At 34.9% G+C, this 24,407-nt stretch overlaps 1 protein-coding gene across 2 annotated transcripts in view; it reads right to left on the minus strand.

The window, feature by feature from the left end:
* Positions 1-24,407, minus strand: part of ADAM28 (ADAM metallopeptidase domain 28) — a 55,237-nt gene that overhangs the window by 25,439 nt on the left and 5,391 nt on the right. For both annotated transcript variants that reach the window (XR_005378676.1, XM_038573786.1), the window contains exons 2-10: positions 22,901-23,004; positions 20,980-21,056; positions 19,126-19,204; positions 17,910-17,986; positions 16,060-16,243; positions 13,660-13,731; positions 12,670-12,741; positions 7,731-7,900; positions 4,982-5,066 (exon numbers count right to left, since the gene is read on the minus strand). Coding sequence is in view for 1 of the 2 variants with exons in the window: in XM_038573786.1 (XP_038429714.1) it covers positions 4,982-5,066; positions 7,731-7,900; positions 12,670-12,741; positions 13,660-13,731; positions 16,060-16,243; positions 17,910-17,986; positions 19,126-19,204; positions 20,980-21,056; positions 22,901-23,004 (920 nt within the window). In the remaining variant the exon portion in view is untranslated. The remainder of the gene's footprint in view (positions 1-4,981; positions 5,067-7,730; positions 7,901-12,669; positions 12,742-13,659; positions 13,732-16,059; positions 16,244-17,909; positions 17,987-19,125; positions 19,205-20,979; positions 21,057-22,900; positions 23,005-24,407) is intronic.

The raw sequence follows: 24,407 nt of genomic DNA on the forward strand, positions 1-24,407 counted from the left end.
CACTGAAACTTGATTTCCTTCTCTACTCCATTCCAAAGAACCAAATCAAGAGATTCATATGGCATGGTACAAGACTAGCAAACAAGGAACATCTGTGTAAGACAGGAAATACTTACAATTCATGATATTGTATCATTCTATCAGGATGAACCTGGTAAACCTTGCTATTTAGTAAAGATGGAGTTACTCAGATGGGGACAAAACCAAACCAAAAAAAAAAAAAAAAAAAACTAAGAAAAACTGGAGATATGTTTAGATTTTAGACATTGCCTTATTTGAGGTTCCTTAAATTTATGGTATCTCCCTTTAAATAATTATTTTCATAACCTCTATGTTTCTTTCATTTCAGATGAACTCTATTATATGTCTCTAAACTTTACCCACCCTTTGAAGTTTACTTTAAAGCAAATTTCCTGACCAAATTAACCTTCATCAATAATCCTCTTCTCTGGATTCCTACTGCAGCTTTCAATTCTACTATCACATATTATTAAGTAGTGCTTTAAATAGTCTAATTTCTTTTCCAATTTTATGGTAGCTCTTTCAAGTCAGAAAAAAATATATATAAATATATATTTTACTTCTATATATATATATATATATATATAACGAGAAGTCTGGTGTAAACTTTATCTTTTTTGCTCTGAAATGTGTCTTTTTTTTTTTCTACCTCAAGATTTCCCCTTTCTTTTTAATTACCATCAGTTTGATTATAATTATGGTATAACTAATTAGGTTTTTTTGGAAAAATGGGTAATTTTTCCCATATATATATATATATATATATATATAGAGAGAGAGAGAGAGAGAGAGAGAGAGAGAGAGAGGTCTCTACCACCTAGCAGTGGAGTAGGAACACTATAAGGACCTACCCAAGACACTAAGGAACTCCAGACTGAGGCTTAATAAGAACAAAAGAAAATATCCCCTCTGATCGAAAGCCTAATCATCATCAATAACAGGTAACAACTAGCTATTGAGAGATTCAATAGCATAAACTCTCTGGGGAATCCAGGAAAGACCTACAGATGAGTGTGAAACACACACTGAGAAAAATCCCCTGAAAACCAGCCCTCACCCTAAATACAAAACAATGTTAGAGCAATTTAAAGCATGTGATGTACTGAAGGCAATCATAGCAACAACAACAAAATCCCAAACCCAGCTCAACTCCTGCTACAGTGATTCAAATCCTCACACAAGAGGCCCAGCAGAAGGAAAGAAATGATCATTTCCAGGCCAAAAATTATACACACACACACACACACACACACACCTCAGATTAGTGTCTTTCACAGGATGTCTGACTTTCAACAAAAAATAATAAGCATCCAAAAGAAAGAAAAGCAATACCCTGCCAATCAACAGATCCAGATTCATATCTGACACAGATGTTAGAACTATCAGACAACACTTCAAAACAACTATGATTAATATGTTAAAAGCTCTAGTGGAAAAGATGAATATCACACAAATCTGGATGAGAACTTTCAGCAGAGCTAGACACCATAAGAAAGACTCAAATGGAAATGCTAGAAATGAAATAGACAGTAACAGGTGAATGAGGTATTCAACAGGCTTAAGAATAGATTCGGAATAGCTGAGGAAATAATCACTGGTCTTAATAGTTCAACAAAAATTAACCAAATGGAAACACAAAGTTCAAAAAGAATAAAAAAGAAAACAAACAGCAGAACAGAGCATACAAGTTTTGAGGGGCAATATAAAATGGTCACAGACATACGTATCCCTGGAAGAAAAAGGGGATAGAATGAAATAGAAGAAATATTTGAAGAAGTAATGGTTGAGAAACTTCCAAAACACATCAGATACAAGCCCGTGGTCCAAGAAGTTCCGGGAACACTAAGTGGAATAAATTACCCATTAAAAAAAAAAAAAAACCCTACTTAGTTATACCACAATTATAATCAAACTGATGAAAATTAAAAAGAAAGGGGGAAATCTTGAGGTAGAAAAAAAAGACACATTTCAGAGCAAAAAAGATAAAGTTTACACCAGACTTTTCATCAGGAACTCTGCAATCCAGCAGACAGTGAATTGAAATCATTAGAAGTGCTCAAAGAAAAACCCAGAATTACAAACCCAGTGACACTATATACACAACAGAAATAGAGATAAAGTCATCTGAAAGTAACTAAAAGAATTCATTGACAGCATACCAGTATTACAAGAAAGTTTTTTTTTAAATCTTCTGGTAGAAAAAATATATATACCAGACAGAAACTTGTAGCTATACAAAGAAATGATGAGTGTTGGGAATGTGATAAGATGAATGTAGGTAAATATAGATAAGAATAATACTATTTTTTCTTATTTTAAATTGCACTGGGAGATGACTAAGAAAAACTAATAATAATAATATATTGTGTATTTATAATGTACGTGAAGTTAAACACATGATAACAATAGCATAAAAAATGGAAGGGAGTAACTAGGGGTATACTGTTGTACAACAACTCCAGAGTATTTCTTTTTTTAAAAAGATTTTTATGTATTTATTTTTTTAAAGAGACAATGTGCAGGGAGGAAGGGCAGAGGGAGAGGGAGAGTCTTAAGCAGACTCCACGTTGCACAGAGAGCCCAATGTGGGGCTCTGTCTCATCACTTAGATCATGAACTGAGCTGAAACCTACAGTCTGATGCTTAACCAACTGCACCACCCAGGCGCCCTGAGCACAAAAGTATTTCAAGGTATAAACAGACAAGTGGAGCTGTATAATAAACCAGGGCAACCATTAAAAATAAACAAAGAGAGATAACAATGAAAAGCTAATAATGGAAATAAATAAAATTATTTTCAAAAATCCTTAATCCTAAGGAGAGCAGAAAAATGGAATATGATGGAATATCAAACACGTAGCAAGACGGAAGCTTTTAGTCCAATAATATCAATAATTATATTACATATAAGTGATTTAAATACAACAAATAAAAGACAGAGAATGTCAAATTAGATAAAAAGTAAAGCCCAAGTATCTACTGTCTACCAGAAACCTTTAGATGTAGAGAAAAATATATGCTGAAAATAAAAGTAAGGAAAAGGTTGTATCAAGCAAACTTTAGCCACCCACAAAATGTTGGAGTAACTATAATGATATCAGAAAAAGTAGACTTCAGAACAGGAACATTTCAGGAAAAAAGAGAAATATAAAATAATAAATACATTAATTCTCCAAAGAGACATGATAACTCTATTTGTGATTTTGCTTAACAGAGCTTCAAAATACATTAAGGGATAACTTATAGAATTGAAACAATAGACAAATATACAATTACACTTGGATACTTAACCATTCTTTCTACATAAATTATTCAAAAGAACTGAACAACAGGATAAATGAACTTGATGTAATTGACAATTACAGAACACTCCCTCTACTAACAGCAGAAGACATTCTTTTTCAAGTTCACATGCAGTATTGATCAAGAACAAACCTCAAAAAGGTTTAAAATATCAAAAGTTTACTAAGGAAAATATTTTGTAAATACTTTTCCCAGACTATTAGGGACTGAATTGTGCACCTCCCACCCCAGTTCATATATTGAAGCCTTAACCTCCAATGTGACTGTATAGGGCTTCTAAGGAGGTAATTAAGGTTAATAAGACTGTACTCCTGGGACCTTAAAACAACAGGACTGAAGAGAAAGGGATGTGTGCTTCGAGGAAAAGCCATGTGAGGACAGCAAGAAGGTGGCCATCTGCAAGCCAATGGGGGAGACCTGAGGCAAAGCCAAACCTACCAACATCTGGATCTTGGAATTTTAGCCTCCAGAACTCTGAGAAAATACATTTCTGTTGTTTAAGCCATACACCCAGGGTATTTCGTTATGGCAGCCCTAGTATATGAATACACAGATCATAACAAAACGAAATATAAAAAATCCATAATAGAAATTATTACAGTACACTTCTAAATAATACATGAGTCAAAAAGGAGATCGAAAAAGAAATTAGAAAATATTTTTAACTGAATTAAAATGAAAACACACTTATCTAAATTGGATGGATTCAACTAAAGCGGTACATGGAAGTAAATTTATGCATTAAATGTTTGAATTTGAAAAAAAGTCTCAAATGAACAATCTAAAATTCTTCCTTAAGTAACAGAAAAAGAAGAGAACAAATTAAATGCAGAGAAAGCAAAAGAAATTCAATAATCAAGACAAGAGTAGAAATCAATGAAACTGAAAACAGGAAAACTATGCATAAAGTATCAGTAAAGCAAAGGCTGTTCTTAGAAGTGAATAAAATTAATGAACCCTCACTGAGACTTACCATGAGAAAAAGAGTAAATTACTAATAACATGAATGAGAGAAGACATCACTACAGATATAAAAAATTCTACAGATATAAAAAAGGATAACAGGAATATTGTCAACATATTTATGCCAATTTAAATGAAATGGACATTTTCCTTAGAGACACAAATTATCAAGGCTCAGTCAAGAAAAGATAAATAGCTTGAATAGTACTATATTTGTAGAAGAAATTTTATTTGTAGTTAAGAACCTTTCCATAATGAAAATGTCAGACCCATGTTATTTTACTGATGAATTGTACCAAATATTTTAAGAAGGAATAATTCCAATTTTACTAAAACCTGCCAGAAAATTGAAAAGTTGGGAACATACCAATTTATGTAACCAGATTTACCCTAATAACAAAATCTGAAAAATACAGAAGAGTAAAAGACAACTACAGGCTAATACCCTTCGTGGTTATATAGAATATAGAAATCCTCAAGGTATGTTAGCTTGTTAAATCTAGCAAGATATAAAAAAAATAATGCATTATGGCCATGCTGCGTCTATGCTCAATATGCAAGATTGTTTCAACATTTGAAATTCAATCATACTACCTATCATATCAACACACACACACACACAAACTACATGATTCAGAAAAAAGAGCGTTTGACCAACTTGACTGTAGAACCAACTATTTATCTTCAAGCAAACCTGAACAATGCCAACAGAATGATAAGGAGAGCACATTGTAGACATGAAAGCAAGGCCCACAGTTGTTCCAGAAAGTTTTGTTGCTCTGCAAGAAAGAAAAAAAATTGATGTAACAACGTATGATTCTCAACTATATGCTCTACAGACAATTCATCCAGGACTCTAAATGCTTAACAGAGAAACTCACATTGTAAATAAAAACTTAAATGTTTCCTTCAGGTTTTCAGGTTTTGAATTTGCGTTAGACTTTTTTTTTTTTTTTTTTTTTTTTGCGTTGGACTTTTTTTACATGCAATGGTTGTCATATCACCTAAATAGACGTCCCTGGATATAATAATTTTCAATACTTTATTTATATAGATAAATAAATCTTATTTGTACAGTATTATTGTAATGTATGCTTTGTTTTAATTTATGTCTTTCTTTCACATATTTTATATTCAACTGCTTTTGTTTTCTTTTAGTACAGTTTTAGCTATAGTGGGATTTGGAATTTGGGCCCATTCTGGTGGTATTTGTGCTACTGAAGCATTTATGTTAACAAATATTGAAATATTTGTTACTGGAAAGGAATTTGAACCACATGCATTTAGTTGCATAGATGATTGCTCTGGTCTTTTGTAATTTTAATTTCTTTTTTTTTTTTTTGGTTTTTTTTTCTTTTGTAATTTTAATTTCTTTTTTAAGTTTTGTTCAGTTTGTTTTTCTTTCAATTTGTAATGATTCCTTGTGCTGCTTTTGTTATTATTCTGCTATCTGTTCAAGATCCTGGCCCTGGGTTGTCTCTAATAGTTTGCAAAGAATACATTATTTTAAAAATTCCTTAGTAAATGCAGTTACATAAAAGTTGAACTTATATTTTCCCACTTATCATTAATAACAGAGAGTATTGATTTTGCCATGCAAAACAAGGAAAAATAGAGAATTTCTTCCTGCTTTACATTTCCTTTGAAAAATTTTCAGATATCTGTTACTTGAAGTGGTATTTTGCAGTATGTATGATATTTTGAAGATTCATGGCGTTCATATCCTCTTCAAAAAGTATGTTATAAAATTACTTATATTCAAAAAAATAAATAAAATAAAATAAAATTACTTATATTCAAATGTGCATTTGTGTAGCTTTAATACCCACTACCAGCTCATTTGCAATAAATAAAATTTTCTCCCATTATGGAGCTAGCTATTTTGGTTCCTCTTTTTAGTGAGTATAGTTGTAACAAGGTTCTTACCCAGTTATGTTGACTTGTCAGGTAAAGGCTATGACTTTCAGTTTATAAGGAAAGGGCAATTATTTCCTTCCATCATATCTAATTGGTACTTTTATCCTGTTTATTCTAGTCTAGTCAGGAAATCTATTTTTTTTTGAAATCTATTCTTGATATTGGATTGCCATTTTGTGCCCTCTTTAATGCCCATTGCCCAGTTACCTCATCCCCCCTCCCCTCCAGCAACCCTCAGTTTATTTCTTAGGGTAAGAGTCTCTTGTGGTTTGCCTATTTCTCTGTTTCCATCTTATTTTATTTTTCTTTTCCCTCGCCTATATTCATCTGTTTTGTTTCTTAAAATACACATATGAGTGAAATCATATACTATTTGTCTTCTCTGACTTATTTCACTTAGCATAATACACTCTAGTTTACATAATACACCATGTCATTGCAAATGGCAAGATTTCATTCTTTTACCCATTCATCTGTTGAAGGACATCCGGGCTCTTTCCATATTTTGGCTATTGTGGACATTGCTGCTATGAACATTGGGGAGCAGTGCCCCTCTGAATCACTATTTTTGTATCCTTTGGATAAATACCTAATAAATACTGTGTGATTTCTAAGCTTCAGTTATGAGAAATCTGGAAGCTTTCTCTTGGTCCTCTTTGAAAGGTTCTTCTAGGGGAAAACTGGTCACCTTGCAAAATATCCGGAACCCTGAGACTGCCATGCTGGAAGGAGTCCAAGTTAGCTACATGAGAGCTATGTATACGGAGATGACCAACAAGTGCCTGTGCTTCAGCCATATCAGGCAAGGAAACAGACATTTAAGAAGACTTCTTTTTAGGTCAGGAAGTTATGGGCTGATATGTTATGTGTAGTAGATAACCAGCACAGAGTATTAATTAATTCTTATTTCCTGTAACAACTCCTGTTTTCTTAGGAAGTAAAACTTGAATAATTTTGTCATTCCTTGTGGCTTCCTTCTATCTGATTCCAGCTGCAAACTATCCAGTAGAATTTTCTTGATTTCTTTTGCGGGATATGCTCAGCAGTCTTGTCTAATTTATAATCACCAGATTTACTTCTCATTTTTCTTTTTTTTAATTAGTCATTTTAAAAGCAGGATGGTAGAGGTGTGGGATTAGAATGTCATATGCGATTTTCTTTCTATCCTAGAAGTTTGTCCTGACTAGTGCTTAAAGCTGATCAGGTGTTCTAAAACATTGAAACAAAATTTCTCTTGCCATTATCTAAACCTGTCATTCCTTCCTGTATACCCACTCAAAACAGACAAAATTCCAATGAATCATTGCTAAGTTGTTAGCTTTTCTTTCAAAATAAAAGAACAAGGTAACTAAGGTAAGACCATATTCACCATAAGATTCAAATGAGTACGTTTTAAACTTTTAACCCCCCCGTGTAAGCCATTTCCTCTTACCCTGTACCCTGAGATACCACTTGCTTTGTCAAGGCTTTGGTAAGTTTCTATGCAAAATACCACTTAACATATAGAGAGGAAAACCTATACATACGTGATTAACTGAGCGATATCATGAGGTTTTCTTTTTCGGAGGACACTTCCCCTCCATTTGGAAAAATTTTCCAGGGTGGAGCTTGCATTTGGGGTTATCTTTATTTTATCCTCATCATTCCAGATTTCTATACCGACTAAGGCCACATGAGTATTCAGCTTTTTATAAAGCTGTCCAAAGAGAATACATGTCAAAAGAACGACATAATGGTTGTATTATCTTTCAATATTTTCAATGCACTTTACATTTTCGAACTTAATAATAGCAGCACTGTAAAAACCTTCTTTCCAAACACACTTGTGAAATGTACCTGTGTTGCAAGGCAGACACTCTTAGCTATTTCAGGCCAGAGAACTCTTTTTTTCGAAACAAAATTCCCACGAAAACAAACTTCTCTTGCTTGCAAACTCAAGAAACATTCTAATTTTCTGTTAGTAGTTCATTACTATGACTTCAATTTGAGTGTATTTATGAAGTTAAGTGCACTTGCTTTGCAATGTTCTGAGTCATAGCAAGGTTGACGCAGTGGTTTGAACTCCAGGAAAGGAACATGCTATAAGAAGAGTCCTGCGTCTGTGAGTCACAATAAAGTAAGTGATCCTCTAATTCTTAAACCTGGACCGAACCAAATAATCTATAATGCACAGAGGATAACCTTTACAAATAATGAGCTAAACTTAGAGACAATATGCTTACTCTAAAAACAAAAGTTGAAATTGCTACTATAGTTTACAAAACTGTGCAGTGTAGGTTAGAGTGTAAACTTCTAGTTATTAGATGAACGAGTTCTGGGGATCTAGTGTACCACTTGGTAGTGATAGTTAATAATACTATCTTAATTACTTCAGCATTGGTGAGAGTAATTTTTAAATGTTCTCTCCACAGAAAAGAAATGGCAGCTATGTGACATGATGGAAGTGTTAGCTCACCTATGGCAGAAATCATTTTGCAAGTAAGCATATCAAATCAACACACTGGACTCCTTAAACTCACTGAGTGCTGGATGCCAATTATGTCACAATAAAGCTGGGGAAGAAAACACTGCACAGTGACAGGCTTTCTCATGGGGCAACTTCTGGCTGAGAAACCTGAAGAAATGGTTTTAAGTAGCTTAGAAAACAATAAGAGCATCGAGGAATGCAATTATCATCAAAAGAAAAGTCAGAATCTCACCAGATGAAAGCCCTCCCCTTGACGAGTCCCTCAACTTCCTGTTTCCATTCTTGCTTTATTTCACTCACCTGACAAAAGTCCAGTCCTGGTTCAAACAATTCCTCCCTACATCTCTCCTGCACCCTGCTCTGGAACACAGTACATTCTGCTGACTGCTTTCACTTGGAAGCCATCACTATCAACCTCAAGTAGTCTTTACCAGTCTCAGTGAACCTGCTGCATTTCCAAAATCTATTTACTCTCAGAGGCTTCTGCACATTTTTTTTCATGCTCACTCTTCTGTTTTTAGAAATTGTGACACTCTCTATTAAAACCTCACTTGAGCAGATGCCTCTGCTTCCAAATTCACTCAGAGCAATCAGAAGCAAATGTCTACCTTCTGACCTATACCTATTCAAACAATCTATGCCTCCCCTTCTTTACTATATGAATCAATGCTGTGAGCCTAACCTTTCCACTAATGCACTAGATCTCCCATTTCTTCTCAAATCAAGGAGATTATTCCAGTAATCCTTCCATCTTCCTTGCAATTCTATGCTTAGTCTTCCACGGAATCATTCCCATCAGCATAAAAAGGGTGACCCATCATGGTGGGGGGACAGTTTTATAGCCTCTCCCCCTATCACATATTCTCCATTCCATTCCTCTGCTCCCATTTACAGCAAAACTTCTGAAGAGGATTTTCTGTATCTTCTCCTCTAATCCCACTTCCTATTCTCATTGGACTCACTCTAATTATGCCTTGTCCTCTTACACTCCACAGAGACTTGTGTCATCCAGTTGACCAATAACTTCTACTTTGTTAAATCCAATGGCCAATCCTGAGTAGCAACTAACATCATTGATCATTTCTTCCTTTGATAGAGTTTTGTTTCAGGTAGCTTCCAGAACAGCACTATCCACTATCCCCTGGTTTTCCTTGAAGCTCATTGTCTACTTTTTCTTGGTCTCTGTCAATTTCTCCCATACTCTGATCAATCTTCAAAGAAGCACCTCAAGGATCTGTTCTCAGTCTCTTAGTCTCTTTTCTACTTATCTACACCCACTCCTTTGGTTATCTTATAAGAGGTTTGGTAAGGTTAGTCTCTAAAGTTCCATAGAAAATGCTTCAGACTTTAAGGCTGCATGGTTATAACTACTCACCACCACTGGCACTATAATAGAAAAGCAGTCATAGATGTGTAAACAAATGAGTGTGGCTATGTTTCATTAAAACTGCTTTTATAAAGGCAGAGGCCAGATCTGGTCCACAGGCTATAGTATGCTGACCCATGTTTTGTGCTAACTGTATGTTTTAAAGACTTATGGATTTATATTTCCACCCAAACCTTGCCCCTGAACTCCAATAAATCTTGTATATCTAGCATTTTCACCTGGGAATCTTTCTTTCCTTCCTTTTTTTTTTTGGCATCCATGAATCTTTGCTTTAATCTGCATTGATTCAAAATTTTACAATGATATAACCTGGCACATACATGTTACTAGATGCTACACATGTGGAAGGCATTGACAATATGGACAATATGTCTACCCTTCATCTCAGGAAATTTCCTAGTATTATTTCTCTGATTTTTGAAATTTAAAGTCTCTAATATTTTCATTTTTAAATGTAAAAATGTTACATGAAACATCATGCATATATTTTAAAAAATTACTTAGTCATAGGACACTTTTAATAAAACTTAGCAATCCACTGTTCATTACTTACCCCCACTAAGAAGCAATAATATTTTTGTTGAGATATAATTGACATATAACATTATATTAGTTTTAAGTAAACAAAATAATGATTTGGACCTAGACCTTTATACAAAAAGAGGTCTCAAATTGAATGTGTCCAAAATGGAAATCCTCATCTTGCCTTTGAGTCACTATCCCCCACCATATTACCCATTCTTAAAGTTGCTCAGGCCCAAATCCTCAATGTCCCTTGACTCTTTTTTTTCTTATACTTTTCATCTCTCATCTACCTCATCTACTCTGTTGACTCTAACCAGAGATCAGCTATTCTCAATAGACCTACTACCACTGCTTTTTCTCAAGCCACCATCATCTTTTGCCCTGAATCAAGTAATGATTTCCCTATCCGGTTTTATTTCTGCCAATTGCTTTCCTTCAGTTTATTTCCAACATAATGGCCAATACAATCTTTTAAGAACACACATCTGAACGTCTTACACCTCAGCAGATTCTCCCAATGTCTTCCTCACCCATGAATAACAAAGTCCTTAAACAGGCCTACCAGGAGTTGAAGGTTCCAGACACTGCTACCTGTCAGATATCATTTGCTCCCATCCTTGCCCTGACTTACTGCATGCCAGCCACAATGGCCTTCCCCCTGTTCCTCAAATATGATGATCTAGGTTCTGTCCTTAGAACTTCACTCTGCCTTGTTGTCCCTCCCCAAGGATCAGGCACTTCTTTCTCTCCCTTCCTTTCTCTACTCAAATGTCACCTTGGACACCTTGGAAATGGCCTTCCCTCTTTAACACAATACCAAGAGGAACCTCTCTCTCTCTCTCGTTTTTACACTGCCTTTTTTTTTTTTTAATAGCACTTATAATCACCGTTCTACATACTTTTTATTTGGTGTGTTTATGTTTGTCTTGAACAAGAATGTAAACTCCTTGAAAGGTTATTTGTCGGTTTTGTTCCCCACTTTATTTCTGTCATCTAGAAAAGTCCCTGTCATGGAGCACCTGGGTAACTCAGTCGATTAAGCATCTGCCTTTGACTCTGGTCATGATCCCAGGGTCCTGGGATCGAGCCCTGCATTGGGCTTCCTGCTCAGAGGGGAGCCTGCTTCTGCCTCTCTCCCTGCCTGCAGTTTCTCTGCTTGTGCTCTCTCTCTCTCTCTCTCTCTCCCCTCTCTCTGTCAAATAAATTAATAAAAATATTTAAAAATAAAAAAGAAAGAAAAGCTCCTATCACAAAGGAGATGCTCAATTAATATGGCCAGTTTGGAGAGTTCTTTAAAAAGAGTCAGCATTATCTTTGTGGTGAAGAGACAAGATATGGATGGCATTGTTCATTAAATGTGATTTCAAACCTTCATTTTCTCTCTATTCTTAGAGAATTTGCAGGCTTTTACAAAGAGACTCACCCACTTACGTAGGCAGACTAACTGTATGTTCAACTAACAAGACATTAAGATTTAAAAAGAAGGGATACAGAAGTCATTTTTAAAGGGTTTTGTTAATTAGATGATAAAGTCTTATTTACAGACCAAAATCAAAATCTTTTCAATTGAAATGGACTTTGAAATCCAACGAGACCAAGTTAAAAATCTTATCTCTAGCATTTCCTAACTCTGATTTTAGGAGTTACTTTGCTTCCCAGAATCTAATTCTTCAGATATAAATTAGGTTTAGGAATATCTCAGAGTTATTTTGATGATTCAGTGAGATGATATAGTGAAAGATGCTACTGTGCCAGAATTTGGCTGATTATATTTGTTTTTTCATGTTCTTCTGTACATTGGCTTCCTGTGGGGATTTGCTGGCCAGTGATGTCTCCCCAGACTTTAAAAAAAACAAAAAACAATTCAAACCAAACCATCTCTTCTACTTTCATCAACCTGAGCATAGTGTGGCAAGTAGGTGAGAAACATCTCTATCATATAATAGTAATATTCAATTAAGTAGCAAAAGTTCAAGAACCAATTAGCAATTTTAGTCTTAGGAGTATTGACTTTATCTCACTGCTTCATAAGCATTCATAGAAACACCCAAATTGTTAAAATTACACTTAATAAAGTATACCATACCATGTTGACATAATTGGCCATTTCAAACACCCTCTTTCTTATTTTCTCTCGATCTTGATTGTACTTTTTAAACTAAAAAACAAAAAACAAAACCAACCATGACAAAATATGGGCACTGATAGAAATGAGTATAATTGGAAGGTAAAAAAAAGAAAAGGCAACTTCAGTTTATTTTTACTTATCAGTGGTTATAATTAACAATCAGTTATAAAAGGTAACAGTTAAAAGCTAGAAGCAAAATGCTTCCTTATTTCTTTAGCTAAACTAAAGCACTTTCAGAGTAGAGATGATGTTTACTCCTGAAGTAGTAGCTCAGTGTAACGTTCTAGGGAATTATTCCAAATAAATTTCCATTTAAATACCATGATTTCATAAACTGTGCAGAATCAGTGTAAGGAATAGCTTATTCATTTAAAAAATGTATATGAATGGTAAATGGCAAATGAATTTAGTATAATGAGAAGCCAACCTTTAGGGCCCAAACAAATTAACTTACTCATATTATCATAGCACAAAACTTTTCCTTTTGAGATCACACACATGTAAATGTTAGGTTTCTAATATATGAAACTGCATTCTTGTAAAATAATATAAACAATGTATATTACCAAAGAAAAGCCTTTTTTAGAAGATTCCATTCATTAGTCTTGTACATTTATCACTCCTTGATGAGGATAAACTCTAACTTACCAGCGATTTTACTGCTTAATAAAAGACAAAATGACAAAGGTATTTAATTGGAAACAAAGTTGGAGACAATAATAAAGGATAAAGTGCAAAAAATTGACTTTATGTATATTATATCAGGTGCACATTCCTGAAAAGGAGAAATCATATCATTATCTTTCAAATTTCCTAGAATAAGAACATTTCTTAGAAAAGAATAATTCATATTCATGATTTTTCAAAACTGATCCATATGTTTAATACTTCCCATAACAAATTATATAAAAGGGGATTTTAAAAGACACATTTATCTGTTATAATTACCTCACCATTATCCAGGACCAAATAATATTCTATGTATTTCTTACGTTCTGGACCCTTCTGGTCATTTGATTTCTGTAATAAATATAAAAAAGAAAATTACTGAGACAACATCATTCTCTGCAAGAGTCATCCTTTTATTTGAAATGTGTAATTTTATAAAAGATTGTTTTTTAAAAAAAATTATAAAAGGTCTGGCAATAAAGGAAAACATACCATTTTAACTCTAACTAAGGAACCATAATTATCCACAGACAAGGCTCAGATATCAGAGCTTGAAGGGACATCAGTGGTAATCTAGTCTGACCCCTTCAATTTGCCAGAATTTAAATGATTGCACAGCTAACTCATAGGTCTGCAAAGTTTGGATTGTTTTTTTCACAATGGGCTGTCTCCACTATTCCTGCCCTGAAATAGAGAGACTCTGACTTCAGCACCCTTCTAGAGTTCTCTTGTTGTCCTTGTTGCTGTTGTTGTTGTTGGTGGTGGTTTTAAGTAGCCTTTTATCCCCCTCCCAATGAGCACCCCCTTCCTTAGCAATGGGCAATGCCCAGAGCCACCATGGTACCTAGTCTGCTCTTTTCTCCTCAGACAGAGCTGAATCTCTTTCCCACATTCGAAGCTTCCCTATTTTCTGTTCCTTTTTCTCCACAAAACAAAACAACCATAACAAAAGGTACATTTCATAGTGGATTGTTTCACTGAAAAGTAGCAGATACATTATTCATACTAAATAATAAACTATCAAAGTTTATTATGTTGCATTTCTGGAAGTGCTTGTCTTTTAACAGGTAAGTAAGCTTCCATTAGCAAGAACACATTACTGAAGGTAGACTTTTAGGTGTAGTCCAATGAGCCACACACTTCCCTCCCAGGGTCCAGAGGAGCAGCATATTCATTAGCACATAGTCTGTGCTCTAGCACAGTACTCCGGTGCTGTGGCCACTAAGAATAAGGCAGTGAAATAGAAATGGTCTGTAGTATAAGGAGCTCCCGCTCAGCAAACAGGCAGAGATAAATCAGGTGGTGATTAGTTCTATGCAGAGGATTAAATGGAGTTATGTGGAATTGAGTGATGAGGTAGTTATTTTAGAATAGATGGTTAGGGAAAGCTCTAAGGAGTTGGTCATGCAGCAGACATATTATTGAAAATGAGAAACCAGGCAAGGGAAGATAAATTGGAAGATAATTCCAGCAGAGAAAAAAATGAACAAAAAGACTGAAGTGAATTGATATTGACATGATTAAAGCCCAGGAAAAAAAGTCTATGTTTGTCAGAACATAATAGGGGAAGTCGTCAGTGGGTGGGGAATAGAAGGTAGAGAGATTACAAAGGGAAGTGGGGCCCTAATCATACAGGGATTTGTAACTCACTGTCATCCCTCCTCTGTTTGATCTCTCCATACCAGTGACCCTCATAAAAGCTCAACCCGGGGCCCCATTCTTTATTCATAGATCCTTCCCATCCTGTATTACACCTTCTTTAAATAGGAACTCTATCTATTTCATGCATTCATTCAAGTGTCTAATACCACAAACTTAATGTGGTCAAAATATAACTACCAATTCCCAAACCTCAGACAAAACTTGCTTCTCCCTCATTCTTCCTATCTCAGTTAACAATACTATCATTCATCATTTGCTCTGGCCCAAGTCTAGAAATTATCCTTGATTCTTTTATCCTTCATCTCTAGGAGTAGTTCTGGGTTCCTAGATAACACATCAATGGTAGAATTTAAACCCACAACAAACTGAACCCAAAGGAGATTTTCCTTTATTTAGACTCATTCTACCCAGTTCTTATGGATTCTGGGAACATTTAGAAGATATGATTGGATATAAAGTGTCCCCTGAAGGATATGAAAGTAATTATGGCAATAACTTTTTATGTACACCTTATGGTTTCAAACAGGCCATATTCATTTTTCTTCTGTGACTGTAACTTGAATTCATATATGGAAGATTATTCTAAGTCCCTCTGGGCATAGCCTGTACTTAATTTTGCTCCCTACTACATTCCCACCACCTATGGCAAGAAAGAAATCTGTTGAGTGAGTTCATTTATGAAGACAGTAGGATATTTTATGTCAAAGTAATAATACTTAAACCTTTTTTGTATGTTGTAGTATTGTCAATATTGGCTGTTTCTAGAGGGAAAGGCTTATATATATATACTTCTTTTTAACCCTGGCACATTGTTGTTGATAATAGCTAATCTGCAAATACTTATTAAATAAATCATCAGTGTACAACAAAGTTCTGATGTCTACAGCCTACCATAGTACTAAGAGTTCAACAATGACTATAAAGCTTCCCTTAATTGTCACTACTAAGACTGGAACCCTGGGTAGCCAGGACAGGATACATGAGAGCACTGCAAATAAAAAATAAAAGTAGGCATACCACCAGTCTGGTGGCCACACTCTGCCGAGATCCATGTGCCCACAATATGTTATCCATCCCACAGGTGCTGTTAGTCTTCTTTTCATGGGGATCATACTTGAAAAGTGCATGTTCCTGCCCATCATCATTGGTGGGGCTTAAAGGTTCAATGAGGTATTTTTGATCTCCCTGACTGAAGTAGCCCCTGAAAAACATGAGAATCCGGGCTTTTTAAAAAATATTTCTGCTTTTGAGTGCTATAGGCTTATAGACTACAAAAAGTTACCAATACCACATAATTTCAAGCTCATGGCAGTAGAATATACTGTAACATTGCAGCTAAAGATACCTAGAGATGACCTAAACTTATTTTTTTTCCTCCCAACAAATGGGACCTATTGGGAAGAAGTGACTACTGTAATGTCACATAGCTAACTTACATCAGTGCTGACACTAGAATGGAAATTTCCTGATTCTTACCCAGTGGTCTTCCAATTCTAGTACCTTGTCTGCTCTACAGGTGCACTGAAAAATGAAGAATTTGGGGTCTGAAAAAGAAGAGTTAAGAATCTGTGTCTATAACTTCTTAGCTATGATACAATGGGAAGATTACCTAACCTCACATAGCCTCTCTATTTATAATATTAGCATAATACCTACCCAATAGAATGATTATTAATATTGAAGAACACAATAAATAAAGCACATGATCAACAAATGTTACCAATTTCTTCTCAATTATCTCTGCTGAAGCCCCAAGCTAAGAGTCACTTAATCAATATTTAGGGAGCACCCATTATACATTAGTCACTGGATTAAGGGCAGACAATAAGATAGAATCATGGTTTCTTTTCTCATGAAGCTTATAGTCAAATGAGAAAGATGTATGTGGAACAAATAGTCACATCTGACCTATAAACAATACAATTATATGACATATATGAAATACTCATAATTACAGATAACTGCTAGGATGAAAAAGTATAAGAATATATAATAGGAGACTGGCTGAAGTGTACACAGAACTAGAAGACAAGAGTAGATATGAGGAGATAAGTAGGTGGTCTGTTGCAATGGTTTGATAAAGGATCATGGTAGTTTGGACTAAGATGTGCCAGTAGAGAAAGAATGTAGTGAATAATCTCAGCAAATATTTAGAACATATAATCAATAGGGCTTAATAATGGGTTGAAAATGGGTAGCTGAGAGTCAAAAAATCATCAAGGAATTTAGGTTTCTGAATGGGACAAGTGGTTGGTTATATTATTTACTCAAATCAGGAACACTGAAAAAAAAATCAGGAACACTGGAAAAATACAAGATCTGGGAAAAAATCACTAGTTTGATTTGGAGTTCATTAAGATTTACATTTCATTAATCTATCCAGATATGGAAGAGATACTGATAGAGGAAAGACAAGATTAGATAATCAAGTCTGGGCATCAGAAGAACTATCTCACCGTAGACAGATGTCTGGGGGGTCATTAATATACAGAAGAAAAGAATGGCATGGGCATGGTTAGGACAAGCTTAAGAAAGAGTTTACAGTAAAGAGAGAAGTTTGGGGGAAAAAAAGAGAGAGAGAGAAGGTTGGAGAAGAGCTCTCATTCCCTAAAAGGTTAGACTCAAAAATCTGTAATTTGAAAACAAGCAGACAAACATACACATCGCTGCAAGCAATTCAAATGTGTAAATTTACAAGCCACTATCAAGAGAAGCCCTGTTTCTTTTTAATTTCAAAATCCTGTAATCCTTCAGATTCATATTTAACTACAGTATGATTCATCATATTTGAGATTATTCAGGTTTATTAAAACACTCACACTCTGCCCACTAAAACAGGTATACACAAACCGTTCATGAAGGCTTACCTTAGACCCCTACATGTGCTGATGCTAGCATCTGAAACCTTTTCATTAATGATGTGTCCTTGGTAATAGCAGTCATCCTAAATAAATGGAAATGGGGGTTTTGTAAAGGAAAGTGCATGTTTCTGAGATCCACTATGAAATTTTAACTTGAAATCTTGAAACAAGATCTATATTGTTTCCAAACCATTTTATGCTGAACAACAATCAACTCAGAGATGTAAAAAAATGGTCAAGAAGTTTCTTATGGTTAAAATTTTTAATATTTAGTTAATTAACCCAATGCTTAATGAGAATTTCCTAAATAAATATTGGTTTTGCAGAAAAAGGACAATGGTGGTGAATGCAGTTTGGTAGAGACAAACTTATAGATAGAAGTTTAAAATCTGAGCCTTCAAAACATCAGACAATCATTCTCTCCCTTGGCTGATTGCTCATTAATGTTTTTTTTCTGACACCTGTAAGCTCTTTCCAGTGAATGGGTTATTGAGACTATGTTACTATTCTTGATTTATTCAAAGAGTTTCAGCAGATTAACTGGGTTAGTGTAACATCCACTTCTCTATATAGCCAAATGCCCAATCCTAGCACTTTTCCATGTGGATGTACTTTAATCAAGCACACCTTTCTACTTTGAGACAGATGAAGTACTGGCCCACATAAATGTCTAAGTTATCACTATAGAGAGAATGCGTGAAGGCCTTCCATGGAAAAATGGAGCTCTAAAAAGATGGCAACAATAGAATATACCCCCCCACACACTACTTCACACGCCATCTTCTCTAAATAAGAGTCAAGAATAAAAAATATTTTCAAAAAACAGAATTGTATAATTCTGTCATTGAGGAAATAGTCTTGAGTTCAAGAGACAGAATGATCTACAGAGGTGATTGGCGTTGACTAAGAACACAAGATGTAATGAATTCTTCACTCTTCTAATGAAAATGAGAGGTTCGTTCCCACTCTCCTCTTCCAGTTGGAAGGCAGGGAATGCCTTTGTTCTTGTCAAACTGTACAGATTTCAAAGTATCTTTTTTTTTTCTTTTTTTTTTTTTGATTTCAAAGTATCTATTAAGAAATTACTACTGCTGGAAATAGAAGATCTATTAAGAAATTACAACACCAATGTTGTAAATGTTGTTTCACTTTCACTATTTTTTTGGCAATGACACTGCCTTTGGGTGTGTCAACTGACAATGATTCTAAGATGCTCTTTTACCATGATTTGTGGGCTTGTGGTGATCTCCTCTCCAGTGGAATTATAATGTGTTTCCGTGTAACCAGGAGCAAGGAGACCACTGGAATAAAAAAAAAGAAAGAAAAAAATTCAGGCTACTCATGCTAATTGAAAAGTGTTGTGATCAGGCAAAAGCTTCCATTGGATGTGCAGGAAAGTTTAACTCCTTCTCCAAAGCTCTCAAAACTAGTCCAAGCATGAAGAGGATGCTTACAACGCAAACACTGAGAGGGCTAGAGACATTCCTGAGCAGAGTGGAATAGTGTCTGCTTTCTCATCAGGCTTTGATACTTCTCAGGGGGGATATTTGAAGAAGAAATGTAACTGAGAAGGGTAGAGTTGCTAAAAATGATTGGAAAGAGCAGTGCTCCTCACCAATTTACTGTAACTACCTTTCCCCCTGTCCTGTTTCAGTTCCCTGCAAAGGCTAGCAACTATAGCAACTGAAAGTTTCTTGGGAACTGCTTGCGTTTAGTAGTTGGGGCCCTTCTGGCATTTTCACTGAGCTTCTCAGAATTCTTTCAACTACCCAGAAGCATGTAGGAGTCTGGTTATATATATATATATATATATATAACTCAACCACTGAGCCACCCAGGTGACACAGGCTGAATATACTTTTTAAAGAGGCAGGGCAAGGAGGAAAGGGTGTAACCAGTATATGTTAATGCTATCTCTTTATCAGCCACTGAGTTAGACACTTTACATAGATCACTCTTTTAACCCTTTCTGCAATCCTATAAGGTAAAGATGACTCACTTTATGTTTCAGAGGAGATGATACAGTTCCAGTGGCAAAAGATCATATCTAGGTCTGCCTAAAATCCACACAAGTACTATTTCCATCCTGCCACACTGTTTCCAAAGGTCATCAGTTGTTATTTTTTTTTCTTTTTTTGGGAAAGGCAATAGTCTATTTGAGAGAAAACATCTTGCTGTGCTGTATAGAATAGTTTAGGGATTGAAAGCACAAAATTAGAGGAGAAAACAACTTTTGAAATAGTCGAAATATGGGATGATCAAGAACTGAATAAGAGCTGATTGGCAGCCCGGGTGGCTCAGCAGTTTAGTGCTACCTTCAGCCCAGGGCGTGATGCTGGAGACCCTGGATAGAGTCCCACATCAGGCTCCCTGCATGGAGCCTGCTTCTCCCTTTGCCTGTGTCTCTGCCTCTCTCTCTCTCTCTCTCTCTCTCTCTCATAAATAAATAAATAAATAAAATATTTAAAAAATGAGTAAGAGATGAGCCAATGAAACTGGAAAGAAATATTGAATGTAACTGACTAGAGTGAAGAAAATGAGGAACAAAAGACAATGTAATGCATGAGAAACTGGGTGGGTTAGTGTGTAGCTGGTGGAAGAGCACTGAGGTTGGAATCAGGAGAGTCAAATTCTGGTTTTACTGCTGATTAAGTCTTTGGTCCTAGAGTTTATATAATTATATATGCCTTTTTTCTTTTGTTTCCCCTGATGGAAATGGTAACAAATTGTTTTAAAACCTACTCTTTCAGTATTAGAATAATAAACTACAATAATGTAGAGAAGATTTAAAAATCTGCTTTTTCATAGAATTTGATAAAATGTATATCTGCTTGTATCTCATTCATTGTGTTTTATTACTAGAAGGATTGCAACACTAGTAAACTGTTGTTTTACTCAATGCATTTTCACTACTTGGGTAGGAACAACTATTCGGCAAACTCCTTGGGCTGATTGAAAGAAAAAGCATATTAGCAGAGGTTTTTGATAGCTTTAAGCAGAAACCACCTCAATTAGCCCACTTTCCACATACTAATTTGCTGTTGGTAAGGATATCATCAGAAGTAAAAACACTTACTTGTTTTTTTTCAAGTAAAGTACTGCAATTTTCCCATTAACAGTCATTTTATACTTCAATTCGGTTTCAAATTTTTCCTGCAAAAATGCACAAACATTTACTGGTAGTTATAAACACATACAAATATTCATTTGGCTGTGTTCATCTTTTTTTATGTTCATCTTTTTAATCATTAGCAAACAATGCTTGTTTTCCTTAATGACAGTCTATATAGTTTATAAAGCAAATGTCTGCTTCTAGCTTCTTTTAACAAATTAAAAACTCTGCCAGCTGGATAGACCAATTACCTGAGACCTTTATATCCACCCATCTATCCATCCATCCACCCAACCACCCATGCATTTTACAAATATTACTTGAGTGTTAGTTATACGCATGACTCTAGTCGGTTTTGGAAATTCAACTCTAAGCGAGAAGAATTGATACCTATTGTCAGAAAGTTTATAATCTTGTGGAAAGACAGATAGTAAAAGTGATTGTTGTCATATGATAAGGGATATAAATATGAATGCAATGTAGGATGTCTAACATCTTAACATTAGGATAGGCTTTTTTAAGGAAGTAACATGCAAGCTGAGATATGAATTAGCCAGGTGAAGCAAGGGTTGGGGGAGTTATTTGAGAAGAAGGAATAGTGTGCACCCAGACCCAAAGACTACGAAGACTCTTCTTACTGATTATTTTTTTTCTGGAGGTCTTCTCCAGGCTGACTGGAGGTCAGAATATGGACAAAACAACAGAAGTAGGTACAACTAGTTAACTGAGTTGTGGACTAGATAAACAATGTATTTGTGATAAATATCAAGCACATTGTATCACTACCTCCATCTTCTCAATTATTCCAAAAGTTAAGATTGATCATCTACTAGGTGCCAGTAACTAATCTATGGCTTTCATCAAAATAAATTGTTCAAAAGCTTAAATTTGTTTTGTAAGGAAATCACCTTATAACTGTGATAAAAACACTGGATATGTATTCAAATTTTCCTTAAAATATTCGATGACAAAAGAGATCTGGCATTTTTAAGAGAATTCTGAGAAGCATTTAAAGGAAGCCATACTGATGAGGATTCAACGCATAGAGGTCCCATTCAAATTTAACAGAAACATTTTGTTGGGGGAGAATTATTGTGATAAACAAGGTCTGTTAAGGGTTTTGCTATTAAACGTTTGCTTTAGAAGGAAAAGGTTCCATTGGGAACCTTACCCAGTGGGGGAGTATGTACTTCAAGGGATTGTCATCTTATCATATTTCCACAAATTATTATTTATGTCTCATTTATCTATATTTTTCCTGGCTCCCAGCAGAAGACTTCTGGGTGCACGAACTTGGAAAATTGTTGAAAGAATCATCATGTTTTAACTTTATCTTTTGATTGATTGTGTGCTTTTTCATTAAGTAGTAAGAACTATACAAACTTTAATAACTTTCACTTTAAAAAAGACAAAGATAAATTTCATGTTTAATTAGTAATTCATCCTAACTTAATATTCATCCACAATATTTTATTTTCTACTTCAGTTGTAGTTCATGGCTTTGTTTGTATGTGTGTACATAGATACAGAGATGATAGATTAATAATAGATAAAATAAGTTGTATCTAATTTCTTTGGGAGTACACAGAATTATAAATTACCATAAAAGTATTAATGTTTACTCTCTATGTGACCTTAGGCAGTTTATTTCAACTGTCAGAATCTTAATCTTCAAAATGAGGCTGATAAGAAAACATTACATTATTGCAAAGATTAATAAAAATAAAATAAATGCAAATGTTTATATATAAGTATGTATATATATGTTATAGTTTACACATCTATAGGTATATTGTATGTGTGTGTGTATATATATATGTGTGTGTGTGTGTGTGTGTGTGTGTGTGTATTTTTTCAAGATTCTTTGTTAAGTCAAAAGCCGTACCTGTTGGTCTGGGTCCTTGACCTCTCTTTTATGTAGTGGATGAAGTCTTCTGGGATAAACCACTTCATAGTTCTTTATTCCAGGGAGTTCCTTGATAGTATTTACTGAGAGGGGAAAAAGGGGTAAGAAAAGATTTAGCAGAGCAGAACAAACAAGCAAGAACAAGTAAGCAAGCTGGTTGGTAATAATCAGCCTTATTGCATTTCTGATGAATAATGCCACACACAGAGGCTTAAGTGAATTATGTCAGAGAGTTAAGTGTAGAGACAGACAAAACCAGAAACCACAAATCTTGAACCTATTATCTTCAAATATTTCCCCACTGAAAGTTTACAAGTGTTTCTCTATTTGGTGAAAATATTTCTGTTGGATGTTTCCATTTCTCTTTGCTACCTTGAATCCTCTGCAGAGGAATGAATGTAGCAAGCGTACAGGCAAAAGCTGGTACAGGAAGGCAGAAGCCAAACTAAGACACTAATCAATGTCAGCATAATTAAGTAGAAGCATTCTGAAAACTACACAGTGTTACAAAAATGAAATAACTAGTGTATGCCATTTCTGACTGGAATATTTTCTCTTATATGTTTCCAACTGTGATTATTTATACCAATGAATAAAACTAAAACACAATAAGGAAAGCTCCGATAGCTCCATACAATGTGTGGATTTTGCAATACAGATAAATAATACTTTCATTTTTGCTTACAAAGCATGAAAAGAGTGAAAGTTAGAGAAGCAAACAATTAGAACAGTTTTACTTGTCTGAAAGGAGAATTTTTGAGGTTGAAGTCATACAGAGAGAATTGAACAGTTATCTCATCCAACCTTCTACTGCTTTGAATTCTCATATCAACATGTTTCTACAAGTTATTTTTTTTTAATTTTCTTTTGTTTTGAGAGAGACAGAGAGAGTGAGAGCATAAGCAAGGGAGGGACAAAGGGAGAGAGAGAGAGAGAGAATCCTAAGCAGGCTCCATGCCAGCACAAGCCCGACTTGGGACTTGATCTCACAACCCTGAGATCATGACCTGAGCCGAAGTCAGAGTCAGATGCTTAACCAACTGAGCCACCCAGGTACCTCTCAACAAGTTATTCTTAAGAGGAATTAAGAGTTTTCCCAAAGCTAACATTTAATTTTCTATTTTCTTTTTTATTTGCCCACTTGATCAAGTCCTTAAGGAAATGTCAATAGACCAGTCCTTTGGTTTCTCAAGGGGCTGCTGGTCAACCCAGAATATAGATGCAATAGGAGACAAAGACCAGAGTATGGGCAGCCTAGCAATTTACTTATATTGCAGACTGGAAAGGCTTTAGTTATCTATGTCATGTTTATCAGAGTGCTCTCTAAAGATAATCTCATCTCATTAAAGTATTCAAACCTAAATTCTATGATAATATAAATTTATGTTATTATTGTTGATCTTTTAACAAATAAAAGTGAGTCATCTTGGATGACTTGTACACTTATTCCAATGCTTGGTGCTCCAGAAAATATTTTTAAATTTTT

This window comes from Canis lupus, chromosome 25, assembly GCF_011100685.1.
Source record: "Canis lupus familiaris isolate Mischka breed German Shepherd chromosome 25, alternate assembly UU_Cfam_GSD_1.0, whole genome shotgun sequence".
NCBI lineage: Eukaryota > Metazoa > Chordata > Mammalia > Carnivora > Canidae > Canis > Canis lupus.